This window comes from Marmota marmota, unplaced genomic scaffold (assembly GCF_001458135.2).
Source record: "Marmota marmota marmota unplaced genomic scaffold, marMar, whole genome shotgun sequence".
NCBI lineage: Eukaryota > Metazoa > Chordata > Mammalia > Rodentia > Sciuridae > Marmota > Marmota marmota.
In genome coordinates, this window is record NW_025999990.1 from 49,732,682 (window position 1) to 49,748,277 (window position 15,596).

General features: G+C 39.7%; 1 protein-coding gene across 1 annotated transcript in view; it reads right to left on the reverse strand.

The window, feature by feature from the left end:
• Positions 1-15,596, reverse strand: part of Lama1 (laminin subunit alpha 1) — a 156,725-nt gene that overhangs the window by 18,132 nt on the left and 122,997 nt on the right. Inside the window, exons 42-51 of the mRNA XM_048806544.1 lie at positions 13,175-13,291; positions 11,416-11,598; positions 10,963-11,117; positions 9,368-9,511; positions 8,609-8,742; positions 7,536-7,686; positions 6,286-6,410; positions 1,904-2,054; positions 858-1,002; positions 233-374 (exon numbers count right to left, since the gene is read on the reverse strand). Coding sequence (XP_048662501.1) covers positions 233-374; positions 858-1,002; positions 1,904-2,054; positions 6,286-6,410; positions 7,536-7,686; positions 8,609-8,742; positions 9,368-9,511; positions 10,963-11,117; positions 11,416-11,598; positions 13,175-13,291 — 1,447 coding nt within the window. The remainder of the gene's footprint in view (positions 1-232; positions 375-857; positions 1,003-1,903; positions 2,055-6,285; positions 6,411-7,535; positions 7,687-8,608; positions 8,743-9,367; positions 9,512-10,962; positions 11,118-11,415; positions 11,599-13,174; positions 13,292-15,596) is intronic.

A 15,596-nucleotide genomic window follows, 5' to 3' on the forward strand; every position in this document is an offset into this window, starting at 1 on the left:
AAGCTAAGGAGTGCCGGAAGCTACCAGAGTGAGGAGAATAGAACAGATCTGCTTCCGATGACTTTTGCAATCCTGGCCACACCTAGATTTCAGACTTATACCCTCCAGAACTGGGACAGAGTAAGTGTGTACTGTTTCAGCCACATAATTTGTGTTACTCTGTTATAGCAGCTCGGAAAACTAATGTGGTCGGGAATTAGGGACACAAAAATTCTGCAGTTTAATATCATACCTTACAACTCTTGACCAAGGTACTCCGCCTACATAAATCAGGTCCTTTTCTAGTCGATTGAGATCAGAAGATGGTCCTGGAGTTTCCCCTTGCTTGGTCTCCTTATCACTAGTGTCATATGCATCAATAACAGCTAGGAGTCCTAAAGGGAGATTAAAAGGAAGAGATAAATTAAAAATTGCTTTCTTCAGTAAAGTAAAATGCAAACTTCGCTAAACAAATTGATTTACAAAGACATTCTTGAATTCTGCAAACCTGACCAGGTTCTTGACTATTAAATGACAAGAGAAAATCCTTTTTATGAAGGTCAACAAATCCAGAATACATACTTCTAGATGATGGCAGTAGATAGCATTTAATGTGAAATAAGGAAACCACAAACTGAATTATCTTATTCTTTCAACAATATGAGTCTCCTCTTGCTTAGCATTCCAAGGACAAGAATGGCTTTCAATTAGAGTGGCATTCAAGGATGTAGTCATTCCCCAGTGGGGTTAAGGTGATGGGCAGGAAAATCACTCAAGTATACCCAGGAAACTAACATAGAGTAAAGACTGCTGACTTTGGAAAGACGTTTATTCTTATGTGAGTGACCAGTATCAGGTGAGCGCATCCATGTACCTACCTTGCTTCCGGTTTCGCTGGAAGGCAATTTTGTACCAGCTTCCATTGTTATACCGTCTGTCTGTCATAAGAACAAGAGGTCCTGAACCCAGGTCAACTGCAACTTTAACTCTACCCTGGACCAGCTCGATGGACAAGAAGTCTTTCTGTAAGGAAGAGAACAGAATTCCTGAGAGCCATGTCTTTATCCCCAAACTTCCTTTCCCTTCAAGTTAGGTGTGGTGAACACCTTCTAAAGTCAAACCAGAAAGACTGGATCTCTCCCCATAGCTAGAAGTCTTCTCTACAAAACTAAAAAATGTCCATCATGGCTTCCTAGAACACTCCCCAAATATTAATGAACACTATTCACTGCTATCAAAATCCACAATTCAATAAGAGATCTGGATTCTTTGTGACTTTTTCATTTAAAATGACAAATGGGCCAGTTCTAAAAATAAACCTTGAAGAATGAGAGACAAAGATGACTAACAATGAGATTGCAAAGGACAACATGAAGTCCTATGGATGGGATTCAAAGAAGGCCACTGTGGTCACAATGAACGCAAGATAGTGTTTAAACTAAAATTTAAGAATTAGCTTTTAATTGCTATCTACAACGACTGGAAAATGTGTTTCTACTTCATGTTATTCTGCATTTTCCAAAGGTTCTCCATGAGTTTGTATTAATATAATAAATAAATGATATTAAATGGAAAAATTGTATGACATAGATGTGTATATATTATATCAGTTTTTTAGCAAACCTTCAACAAATAAATAATCTTGCAGCAATCTAAATGTACATACAAAGAGGGCTCAGTGCCCCATAGACTCTTTATTATTATTATTATTATTTTTAAGGTACACTGGGGATTTATTCCAGGAGGCACTTTACCACTGATCCACATTCCCCAGCCTCTTTTATTTATTTATTTTTATTTCAAGACAGGGTCTCACTAAGTTGCTGAGACTGGCTTTGAACTTGGGATTCCTTTGCTTCAGCCTCCCAAATCACTGGGATTACAGACATGCACCACCATTTCCAGCCGCCCTGTAAACTCTTACAGTGCCATTTGAAGCCAGGTAGAGAAGAAGACCATTAGGTGAGAAGGTACTAAAGAGCATGATGATCTGAGTCACAGTGGCCCGGAGTGTCTTCTCTACAACAGAGTATCCACTCCCGTCAAAATGGAAGGAAGAGTCTTCATTCTGGGGGCTGCAAAAGAGAAAAGATGAAATACTACCCATTTCCAGGAGGGGAAAGAGCACAAACAGTTGGCGCTACTAAGTTTTCCTTCCTCCAAATCATTTTTTTTTGCAGAATCATGGTAGGGTTATTATTTCCATTATTTAATAACAAGTATACAATTGCGGAGGCTCTGCCACAATACAGGCAGAGCCCCCGCGATCTAAAAAAATCTGAAATCTAAAATGCTCCAAAATCTGAAACTTTTTGAGTACCGACATACTTCCACAAATGGAAAATTCCACACCATGAAATGGTTTCACCCCTCAAATTATTTAAAATGTTGTATAAAATGACCTTTAGGCTGTGTATAAGGTATGTATGAAACATAAATGAATTTCCTGTTTAGACTTGGGTCCTACCCCCATGATATCTCATTATAGATATGCAAATATTCCAAAATCTGAAAAAATTCTAAATCCAGAACACTTCTGGTCTCAAGCATTTCAAATAAAGGATGCTCAACCTGCATCTGAAAATATACTCGCCATGAGTTTATGCAAGACAAATGTCCAGGTGTTTCATAATGAAAAGAAAGTTAAGGTAGGCAGAGTTCACCGCAGTAAAAAGAAATTTCTTCACAGGAGGATAATCCTACAAATATTTCTGCTTATCAAAGATATAAGTTTGTTTGTTTGCCCTAATTTCCTTCAATGTCCTTTTTTACTTCTGGTGCTTTCAGAATAGTTTTTATATAGGCTTTTATTACTCTCTGCTGGTTAAAACCAATACTAGGTAAACTGGATTGCAATGAAAAACAAATATGTGCCTATGTCCTGGAAGGATCATTTTTGCAAAGCATCATTGACATCCTCAAAAATCTGCAGGATGAGTCTAAAGCCCTGGATCATATTGAGGTGGATGTGTGGATTTCTAGAGTTATACAATATGGCCCAGAGCAAGACCAGTGTGTTTTGTCCCCACCCCCACCCTCCCGCTCAACATACCTCAAAAGGCTGATTTGATTCACTATTCAATTAAAAAGTAATTAATTTGGATGTATCATAATTATGTTTCTATCAAAAATAGTTTTTCTGGAATATAATAGGTCTTGAGAGTGGAACTTGGATGATGATGGTTTTTAGTTATGACTTTGGGCTTTGCCCAGTTGAGAGTGTATCAACAAACCTCACCTCCACACCTCCACACCTCCAAGCAGGGTTGTATATATAACCAGTGAAATTGTTTCCATCGATGAAAAAGCAAAACAAAACACCTCAAGGTTTTATGAGACCTCAGGTTTCACATTTATTGCTACCTGCAGTCATGATTTTTCTAAAAATTTCCATCTTGCAATTTCTTTTATACCTGAAACTATGGTTTAGTTCTTAAATATGCAGCTTTCTAGAAGCATGTTCCATTGCTCTACTTCTTGGCCAGTTAGCTTCATGGGACTAAAGACACAAACCCTAGAACCAGACTACTGGGGATCAAATCCCAACCAGTCAGAGGCCCAAGACAGAGCTGACTGATCTGTATCAAAGTCAGCCATGCAAGCTACTATACTACTGTGATAGCCACTCTTAACTAATACACAGATTATTCATGTTAATTAAATACAAGGTTTATCCACATTTACTTCAATGAGAAATGTTAGAACCAGTGGTTAATTCTGTAGTAGCCTTTAAGCATTTAAGAGAGCTGTTTGGGAGGCTGAGGCAGGAGGATTACAAGTTTGAGGCTAGACTGGGCAACTTGGTGAGATCTTGTCTCAAAATAAAATAAAATTAAAATTGGAGCTTGGGATTTAGCTCAGTGGTAGAGTACTTGAACAACATGTGCGAGGCCCCTGGGTTCAATTCACAGTACCACACACACACACACACACACACACAAAAAGAATTTAAGAGACTATTTATAATTATAAACATGCTAACACTATGTAACGAGGTATAGTAATATATTCAAAGAAGAACAAAGAAGCAATTCCAGATGTACTATTTTAAAAAGAACTTGGGGGTCAAGTAAGTTTGGGTAATGCTGCAACTCTGGCCTCTTCCTGGGACAGGGGTGGCCTGCATGTTAGCATCTTAATAATTAATGGCTATGACAGCCTCATAGCAAAGAAATATGTTTGATTTTTTAACTCAGAGTTTCCCAACCACTTATGATCAGTACACATTCTATAATGCTACTTAAAAAAAGGAAGACCTCTTAGTATCCTACCAAGCGAGTATTATCTACAAATATATATTTTGGAATCCTTGGTCAATAAAGCACAAGAACAGCCATCTGGTTTGTGAGTACCCAACAAGGCATGGTCATTAAATCCAGGGTTGATTGAGCCCGTGAGTCCACTTGGCCTTTACAGCTCAGCTGGGTGGCCAGTCCTGCATCAGAAAAACCCCTGAATTAACATCAGAAGGACAGCAGCATCCCCTGACCTTGCAAGCTCATCCTTCAAAGGCTGTGTATAGCAGGGGATCTGGTAGGAGAGGAGGTGTCTCAGGAAAAAACACAGAGGCCACATAGAGAACTGACCTCCTCACCCTAACAAAAGAGAAGAGCCAGCATCATCATTAAATTCACTCCATGCTGCAGTCTAAGTCACTGCTTTAAAAATAACTGATGAAAACAGGGGATCATGTAACAGCTAACGCAGGGGAACGTGTTCAATATTAGAAATATACCATCTCTGCCAAAACTCTCTAACAGTGAGGTTAATGATGTGGGGTCAGTGGAGGGGACATACTCTAAGGGTTGCCGTGCTTTTCAGATTCGAATTATTAAATTGCTGGGAAAACTTCCTTGGTAGACACAGAGCTTAAGAAAAAAGTGATGGACCAGAGTCTGGACACACCTGTGCATTCCACTAAAGTCCTAGAGCATCATTACCACCTTACAAGTTTAGAGTGTTTTTTTAATCATATTTTGCAATTTCAAAGCCTTGATTTCTTCTAACATTCACTATTGAGAAAATACTCCTGACACATTTATCTAGAAAGGAATATACCACTGTAGGCAGACCAGTGAGGAACATCAGGGAGGGGTATCAAACGCAGAAAATATTTTCACATACACGATGTTGTGTATTCTGGGTGGTGGGTAAGATAAGTATGATTATTATTTTTCTTTTCTGGAATAAGAAAGGAAACCTCAGTGAAGTGAAAACATTACCCAAAGTTTCCTAGAGAAATTTGATGGGAGACCTGGATAGTAACCTGTGAAAATTTAGATTCCAAACCCAATGTCCTTTTTAAGTCCTAAAGCTGCTGTAACCAAGATTCTGTGTATGTATAATACACACACACACACACACACACACACACTTTCCCCTAGTGCTAGGAATTGAACCCAGGGCCTTGTGCACACTAGGCAAATGTTCTACCACTGAGCTACATCTTGGCCCTGGTCAGAATTTTTAAAGCAAGCTAAGCTGGGTAGAGGGGTGGAGCAGCACATAAAAGGTTTAAATTACAAAATCCCATGCTCTGAGCCAGGTGAGAAAGCAGATATGACAATGAGAAAATGAAAACCTAACCCCAAATTCAAGCTGCTTCTGACTGATCTTGTCATGACTCACTGTTAATTACAGATATCTATCTGGACAGAGGCAGCCATTACGTGAGAGAAGATATTTGATGTGATACATTTCTCTAATGTCAAAAGCAATCTATTGTCTTGACTATTAATGTACTAGAACACAGGTTTTATATACTTTAGGGAATGCAATCATTTTTGTTATGAGGAAGCAGAGTTGAACTGGTGAGATTTAGTTATTAAATGCCTTCAATTATATCAGCTTACACAAAAACATATTAGCTGTTCTTCATTTCCAAATGCATTTTATTCCTAGAATTATAGAACTTGGTTAGCAATAGGAATGTACTTATCTATAAAAATCAACTGCATACACACAAAATTTTCTCTTCCTTGGAGGTATTTTTAGAATAAAAAAGGACAGTGATTTACCCAAGATTTAACTGTGTGTCTCTGAAACAGAAAGTTGTTTGAGAAGATATCTGAAACTTCTAGATTTTAAGATCTAGGTTCTAAACACATAAGACAAGAAAAGCAAAAAGAGCACTTCTTTTTAAGTGCTTAAAAATAACATGCTGCTATGAGCAAATAATCTACAACATATCCTTTGTAATAAGATGATCCATATCATAAACTCCATTCATGCTTGATGCATGTGTAAATTCTTTAAGCAGTTCTCAGATGTAATAATGTGTGCAATTGAGGGGACATATTATATTACCTTGAGAAGCAGCCATCGCACTCGCCCTCTCTTTCCACGTAGTTCCAGAGGCCAATGGATTTGCCATTCAGGAAGGCTTCTCCCATGCAGCCTTTAAAATGAGTCACCTTCACTGCAGAAGATTTCTAATGCAAACAAACACAACCCCCATATAGTTGGCATAGAGCATTTGATGCTTCTCCCTGGAGTTCAAATTCTGAGAGAATGGCATTCATAAAAATGGCCCGTGTGGCATCACTGGATTTCCCTCCAGTTGGGAAGTGGCCTCCTAGAGTGAATGTCAACTGAACAGGATCTTAAAGATCACCCCCATTACTAGTGATGTCAGGAGGAAAAGAGAAGTCTGGGAGGATAGGAGATAAAATAGCATCCATAGATATTTGCTGAAAAACATACAAAAAGGCTATTTTAAAATCAAGACCTATGTGACTGGGGTCATGTTTCTCCAAAGAAGGAAATACATAATCAATATTTTGATTATACTAAAATACCTCATGGACACTCAATGCCTTACCTGGGATTGGGCAGAGGGCTGACTTCCTTAAACGTATAAATCTAAGTAAATTTCTAGACAATAGCCACTCTTCGGTATCCCTCTCTTGGGACCCCTCCTCTTTGGGAGCTCTGCTTTCTATTACTCTAATAATTTCTGTTATTTTGCTATCATCCGTGTGTCTGTGGATTTTATTCTTCAAATTCAAGAGACAAAGAACCCAAATCCATGCTCCATGGTAGATTAGGGTTACTGGAGAATAGCCCCTTTTATCGAAGGCAAGGAAACTGAGATCCAAAGAATGTGGTTGGTAGTGAGGGACCATCTGGAGCTGAGACCTGTCCTCCTATGCAGAGCACTAAGACCAACTAATATGACTCTATTTGGTGAGAAGATACTAATTCAATCAAACAAAGAAACACCAGCTCACCCAGGAAACACCAGTTAGTATTTGTCTCCTCTAGATTTAGACTAGAGATGACAGAAATTAATATAGAACATTGGATTTCTTATTTCATTATTGGAAAAGAGGTCAAATAGCAAATTTGGTTTCTTCTCCATTTACACTAGTGATTAAGCATGATCCTTTACCCACAAAACTGGCCCAACTCTGCAGCTGGCTGTCATAAAGCAAAACAAAAAAAGTAGAAAAATCTTCATCTGCTTGGGATATATTGAAAAATTTAAGCATAGTATTTTTTATACACAGGTGAAAGTGGCCAATCCACCCTGTTCAAACAAACTTTCAGAATGTTACCTTGATTTGTCCCCCAAGTCCTCCAACAAACATTAGTGTTGAATTGTTTACATCCAGCACATTAGCCATTCCAGGGGATTTACTTGTTTTCATTGGTGGCTTTTGAGTTGAGCTCATTTCCTTTACACTCAATGAACCAACGTTTCCAAACCTGAGGGTCACACAATTGCAAAAGGGACTTTCAGAATCTTTTATCATCACACAGGTATCCACATCTCTCTCGTACACAGCCCCCTGCTTCTCTCCAGACCCGCAGCTAGTCTCCCTGTTTTCAGTCTTGCCCAGTCCACCTGCAGTTTACTCCCCAAAATCTTGTAAAAAAGAGTTGTGTCATTGTGTTGCTTCCCTGTTTAAAGCAGTTACAGATGAGTTAAACCACATTTGCATACAATTCACTCCCCTTCAATATGGCACCATTTTTTTTTGTAAAAAATGAAGAAAAAAATTCCAACAACAGAACATCAACAATAAACATAATGTTTACAGAAAAGTGGAAAGAAAGATACAGTTAAAGCTGCTCAGAATTAGTTACTCTGGGAGGAGACTTTAAAATTAAGAAGTTTACTTGTGTTTGAACTAAAAAAAAATTTATTGATGCCATATGGGACTCACTGTTACATATCTGTACATGCTCACAATGGAACAATATAATTTGGCTGCAACTGAATTTTAGGAAAATGTAGTTCCAATGGCATCTTCATCCTCTGTTCTCTTCTACCCACATGCCACCACCAGAGCCATGGAATTTCTTTCAGGGTATATTTTACTCCTCTCTACTGGGGAGGACTAAATGTTTTACTAGGTTAGCTGCCTTGGATTTAGAGTTTCTATCAGTTATAAAAATATTCTAAACTTCTAAAGTTTTTTTCTTTCAATAGTTGCTTTTGGTAACAAAGTTTATTTCATCTGTAATAAGAAAAAATTTTCTGTAGTTAATCTAAGCCAAGTGTTCTTTGATTATCTGACTTTCCAGAAGTTTCAAAGTCTATTCATTACATGATGTTGCAAGCATGTGATTACTTATAAGATACAGTTTAAATATAAGGGATGCTTCGAGGAACCCTCTCTGCTACCTGGCTGCATGGATGCTGTACCACTGGTTGTCGTCAATGGGAAAGTCTGGAAATTCCAGCCGTGTGGACCCAGAGCCCACATCCCAGAGGAAGGCCACTTTCCCCCGTCGCATCTCCACTGCAAGGAAATCAGACTAGGGAGCGGGACACAAGGGGGATGAGTTTACACACTGATAATTTGCATGACCACATGAACACTTTAAAGAATGAATTCTTACAGCTTTTTCTCTACTCTTTAAAAAATAAAAACAAAATGGCTATCTATTTTAGCAGTGCTGAGGATGGAAAACAGGGCCTTGACATGTTAGGCAAGCAGCTCTGCACTAGCTACATACTCAGCCCCAAGAGGCTATGGTCTTTTATCAAGTTCCTTTCCATAGGCAATTACTTTTGTAGTTTATTTTATTTTATTCTTGGTCCTGGGTATTGAACCCAGGGTACTTTACCACTGAGCTACATTCCCAGCTCTCCACTCCCCGCTCCCCCTTTTTTTTTAAATTTGAGAAGACTCCCCCCACCCTAAGCTGCTCAGGCTGGCCCTGAACTTGTGATCTTCCTGCCTGAGCCTCCCAGGTAGATGGGATCACAGGTGTATGCCACTGCACCCTGCTGCTGTTTCTAATCTAACACTACCATTTTAGCAAAGCGTGTTACCTGTGGGAAAATTAATGTTTTCATGAAAATCCTATTTTTCCATCAAAAAAGTATTGATTAGGGAAATTCAAACATTCACAAATATCCAATGTTGCTCTCACTTACACTGGTGCTGCTACCAAGGTAGAAAAGCAGGTTGTCGGGTTCAGGTGTCTTAACATTCAGTGTCAAGGTGTTATAGTTACTAGAAGAAATCTGAGGCTGGTATGCCCGGATACAGTCTCTGTCAGCAGCCACAGCGACTTTAATCTGCAGTAGGAAGAGGAAAGGGTCCTCATTGTTTAGTGATCCAGTGGCAGCTCTCCAGCAAGTCAAAAGTATTATTTCAATTTTCACTTTAAGTTTCCTCTCTTGGTGACATAGAAGGCTTTGGGTTTCATAAAGTGAGGAATCAGACTGTGATGAAAATTATTTTATTTGGTCAAAATAAAACATGGGAAAACATGGGAAAGCCAGTTTAATGATTTTTTTAAAAAGAATTTAGCCTTTATTTTTTATTTATTTGTTTTTTAGGTGGTGCTGAGGATTGAACCCAGTGTTTCACCCATGCTAGGCAAGTGCTCTACCACTGAGCTACAACCCCAGATTTTTTAACAGGATATTTTATATACGAAATTGTCTTGCTCAAATGAGACAGTAAGGTCCTTAAAGACAAGGACCTTATGACCTTGAATCTTTCCATTGACCCACAGAGGATATTTGATGACCATTTGTCAAGTAAATGGAAGGGAAATATATTTCTTCACTCAGTAAATATTTATGGAGCAAGTGATGCACTTACCAATTAACAATTTCTCCAACTAACAATTATTCCTGTGTGTCTTAACCTTAAAGATTCTTAGTTTGTATTAATCATGGTGTTTGGAATCATCCCTTGGACTTATATTCCCTTAGCAACTGTAACTAGAACAGGTGGAAGCCAGAGCTCATGTAAACCTGTGTCCCTTTTCCAACAGTGAAGACTCTGGATAGAAAACAGCCCAGAGCTCCTTCTCCTTGCCTGGAAGCTGCAACAGGATTAACATGAAGACCAGAGGTCATGTTCATCCTCTGTAAAGGCCCATGAGCACCGTTGCACGTATTCTCGAAAATCTTATTATTTGCCTGAAACATCTCTTTAGAGGACAGCCAGCACTGTGTGCCATGAATGGCTATCAAACATTTTATCAGCTTTGAACTTCTCCAGGGGTCAATATTTGAGGCCTTTAGTGATGTGAATTTGTGTAGCACTTATGTGTACACAAACTTTTTTCTCAAGACTCCTGCAGGATGAGGCCCATACTGCACATTCTCAAGAGCACTTGGGTTATTAAAGTTAAATTGGCAAAATGAAGCAACAGCACCAAATGCAACCAATGAAACTGAGAGTGATATCAACACCTTAGATGTAATGTCTTCTCCACCATGTAGCTTAATAGTTACGAAGCGAGGCTATAATCATAAAGATATGCAGGTTGCTAGCAATCTTTTGGAACATTCTGAAGCAAAGCAGAACTCAGAAGAAAAAGTCTATTTATTGGCTTTAAAGATACTAAGACAAGGTTAGGAGGAAGCTGGGATTATTGAGTTCCAAGTCTGCAAGTTCTAGGGAAGCTGGGGTGACTGAGAGCCAAGTCCATAGGAATTCTCTGGAATTTAGTGTTGCCAAGAGCCTGGGCTACAGGGGTGTGGGGCATTTCTGAGGGCCCCACTCTACTCACAGAAGCTGCTTGTCTCCGTGCCTGGTTGATCAGCAGTCTAATTTCTGATAAATTTCTGCTCAGGTTTTCCTGTAACGTCTTCAAAGGCTTCAACCGATCAAATAAAAGGTTGGCTTGTGTTTCCATGTCTTTAACTTTTCTTCCAGCCAACAGGGCTAACAAATACAAGGAGGTGAAGGATGGCAAGAGAGTTGGGGAGGAGAAAAGAAGATAAATTATTCATTAGTCATGCAGTGGATAAAACAGAATATCCTAATAATCCATCCTTGAAATTTGGAAAATATATGAAAAATGCACTGGCCATATGCACTCCCCAAGGCCCTTCTCTTTCTCTGCAAATGCTAATCCAGGTGGTAGCACATTTTTCTCTTTTAGGAATGCTGCTTGTGAACAGGGAACCATTATACGTCAAGCCAGCAGACTTTCAAAACCAGAGGGAGACCCCTGGCATACTGGTCACTGTGGAGTCTCGCAGAAGTTCATTCGTCTCTTGCAATGTGGTGTTCATCCTGGACAGGCCAGTTGAGGTGTTAAACAGCTTCTGGCTCAGACCCACGACATCCTTCAGTGTACTCAATGCACTCTGGTTGGCAGACATGGATAGCTCTTTGGTTTTGGTTCCTTTGACTCTCACACCTAAAATGAAAGAATATTCAAGCATGCAGTCAGGTGAAGACACACTGAGAAAAGTGTAAAACTACAACAAATGCCATTATTACACAGAAACATGTTATGGTAATTTTCTTGATTGTTAAAAAAAACAAAACTACTTGTTTTTCGTGGCAAATATTAAGACTCCCTATCATATGCTCTAGTGCATCCATGTAGGGACACATGAAATAATTTGGATAAAAATCCTCTGGAATATGACTTTAGTACACAATTGATCACAAAAGCAATGGTGAATGGCCCTATTGTAGTTTCTTATGTAGTTGACGGAACTTCTCTATTTGTCCCCTCTTCATCAAACATATTCTCCATCCACATCCTTCCATATTGCATAAGAAAATTCTTGAACTTAAGTCTGTGGTCCAGGGCTAGAAAAAGTGGTATCTGCCCACAGCACAACATGACCTGGCTGCTTGAAATAACCACAGAATAGAGACAAAATGGTCATTAAAGGTAATGCAGGATCCAGAGATTCAAGAAAGATCTCTGAGGATTTTTAAAAAGGCACTATTATGCATTTTAAAATGTTTAATTAATGTGGGGCAAAATAATTTTAGAAGAAACTGGATAAAGGCATATAACTATTCTACTGATTGGTCTAATAACATTTCTGTAAGTTTGAGTTACTTTCAGAGAAAAAGTTGAGTGTATATATTATTATCCTTGAAAAAAAAATGTAAGGGGGGCTGGGGATGTGGCTCAAGCGGTAGCGCGCTCGCCTGGCATGCGTGCGGCCCGGGTTCGATCCTCAGCACCACATACAAACAAAGATGTTTGTCCGCCGAAAACTAAAACAATAAATATTTAAAAAAAAAAAAATGTAAGGGAAAAGGAAAAAGAAATGTCCAGAACAGGTAATGTTCCACTGATTCAAGGTGAGAAGTTAAGACCAGCATACGGGAGCTATAGAGGCAGAAATGTCTAGTGAGAATTAAAAAGAATTCATACGCAGAATAAAAGAGAAGTTTGGGGGGACGGTAAGTAGCACATTGCAGCACTTTAAAAAATTATCCTCTTTAAAATTGTAATGAGTCCTGAATTTCCAAACCATCAATATTAACATGATCAATGGGCCTATTTCTGAATGTTGATTGCCTCAAGAAGGAAGATTACCAGGCAAGAATTCTTTAATTCTCCCCATTTGTAATGAATCTGGCATCCCCTCTCAATGTCAGGGAAAAATGTTCTCTATTTTCTTTACTTATTGATCTCCTGTAATGACCCTTCTTTAACCTAAGCATGTGTCAAACACACTTTCAAAGTAAGCAATTAATGTGGTAGTATAGTCTCTATAGCTTTTTGTATACAGTTTCTAAGAATATAATTCTAGTATTTCAGTGCAGGTGTTCTGATGTTATTTAAAAAAAACACAGTGGATCTTCTGTTCCAAATCATATTCATTTGCAAATATAAATTTCATCCATCTCAGTCTCATTTTTAAGCTTGGGCTCCTAATCAGACTTGGGGCAGGACTTCCTCATGCCTCTGTGTAATGCTTTTACAAGAAAATATTAATTGAAACAAGGAACTCCTCTCTACTTACCTTCAGGAATTGCTCTAAGTATCAAGAGTGATGCATTGGTCTGTCTAGTAATTTCATCTGCATTCTCTTGAAATCCATTTGCCCTGTGTCTCAATTTACTCAGCTTCAAAGTATTACCTATTTAAAAGAGGAAGAGTGTTTTCCTTTTTAGGTTAGCCTTCTAAGAAGCTGCCCAGGCAATAGCTTTATCATTTCCAATCCGTCTACAGAATCAATAGGTTTCTAAACACACCTTAATATTGAATGTTTTCCCAACATTATAGAAATTAAGAGTGTGTTTTTAGCTGGCTTGATCAATTTTCTCCTTTCCCTGAAGTCTTTCTCGCCAATATTTTTTCTTTCATTTCTTGCTCCAAGGTGAGCTCAAGGGTGAAGAAATGTTCCCATCACTGTCTCTATCACCCACTGATTTCCTTTCTGCTTCTGAATCTTGGCCACTTTTCTTTCTCTAGGTTGTCAGATCCCCCTGGGGCTCCTCCCTGGGAATTTCCTTCACATTCCCCCACCGGCTTCCCCACCACTCCTCTGCCCCTTTCTGTTCCCTCCTGACCCCACAGCTAGGCTTTCTTTCCTTCAAGTCTCATCAGCCCTGTTTAATCAAAGCTTTTACTTTGAATGTTTCTGTTAACCACACACAATCACACTGGATTTTGAACACGCGGTCGAAACAAGACATTTTAATTGCCAGGAATTTCATCATTTCATGGGCTGTGAAGTTGCTTAACCTGTGTCAGTGGAAACCAAGGCTCATCAATATGGATGCTGGAGTTTGTGACTGAGCATTATGCATTATTTATTCTGTGAGATGACAGCATAAATTCTAAGTTGTGTTAGTCACCAGAGAAACAAGAAAAAACTCACATAACCAAGCCCTTGGTTCAGAAAACTATGAAGGATCCAGTAATAGACTTGGAAATAATCTGAAAAAGCTATCAGCTTTGTGCATGGCCCACTGCTACAGAGAAAGCCTGGATATTTTTTTATATATTAGAATATGCTAGATCCAACATGGTGGCGGGCGCGGAGAGATCAAGTCTCTGACCTCTTCAGCTGTGCGGGCATAGGGAGTCTTAAACCGTCTAAATGCTGTTTGCTCAGGATCACTAGGCAATGCTGAGCTGACGTGGATCTGGGGCAAACAGTCTGGGCCTCTCAGAACACACACCGAACCCGGATCGGCTGAATTCAAGCTCCTGGTCACCTGCGTCTTGCAGACAAACCGCTGTGACTCAGCACTAAACGATCCCGCTGAAAAAACTGGTCGGCCTTTCTGAACCTGCGGAGGTTAATACCAACCGAGCCTTCATAGGCAGTGGCCACAGGATTGAGACGGGGCTTGGAAGAGCCAGTCAGGACCCACCCGTTGCATTGGTCACCCGGCAAAGGGAACGAACTGTCGCCATTCGCATGGGATACCACCATGGCAGAGAACTGACGTCACCAGAATGCGGTGGAGGAGATAACTTCATTGAAACCGGTGGCGACAGGTGTGTAACCCCCTAGCCCTCCCTCTCCACACAGCGGGGAAACCTTAAGGGCCCCTGCCAGCTCTCCCGTGAGCACGATAGTCAGACTGAGGGAATCAGAAGTGGTGCGGGACCCGCGGCGTGGAATCCCCGGCTACCGCTCCCACCAGTGCTGACAACTGAGGTCTCTTGCACCAGCTCCAGGGGGCGTGGCTACCGGAGGGCAAGCAAAATATGCTGAGGGTTCTCAGCCCAAGCTCCACAAACTTAGGGTCTGAGGGAATGGCACACAGGGAGAGTGTGCCCAGTCGTTCATGAAAATAGGGCTCCCGGGAGCAGCAGACCTGGCGTGTAGCCAGTATTGTGGTGAACGTCACCGATGAGCGGGGCCTGGCTTGAGGAAAAGTGGGGAAGTGACTAGACACAAGAGAAGGCCCTAGGCACTCAGGATTGGAGACCCGCCCAGTCTGGGAGGAGGAGCTGCTGCACAGAGATTGGTTCCCGCGTATTGAGAGGAGAAGCTTGGCCCGGTGGGCACAGCTCCACCTACTGGAAGAGAAGTTAATCAAACTCTAAGACTGCATTTATTAAATTTTTTTTTATTATTTGGGTTTTTTTTTCATTTTCATTTTTTTTAAATTTTTTAAAATTTTTTTAATTATTTTTTATTTTTATTTTTTATTATTTTTAAAAATTTTTTTTCTTTTTTTCTTTTCTATTTTTTTTCTTTTGTCTTTTAATTTCTTTACAATTTCCTTATTCCCCTTTCCTTGAATTCTACCTGCTTACTCTCATTCTCTTTAGTGACTTCTTCCCTTCCCTTCTAATACCTTTCCTTCCAAGCATCAAATAAATTTATAGGAGTAAATAGTAACTCAGCAGTCAAACAGAACAAGAAGTAACATGAACAGCATGAAAAAGCAAGGAAGAAAAGGAGTACAAACAATGCAGGACAG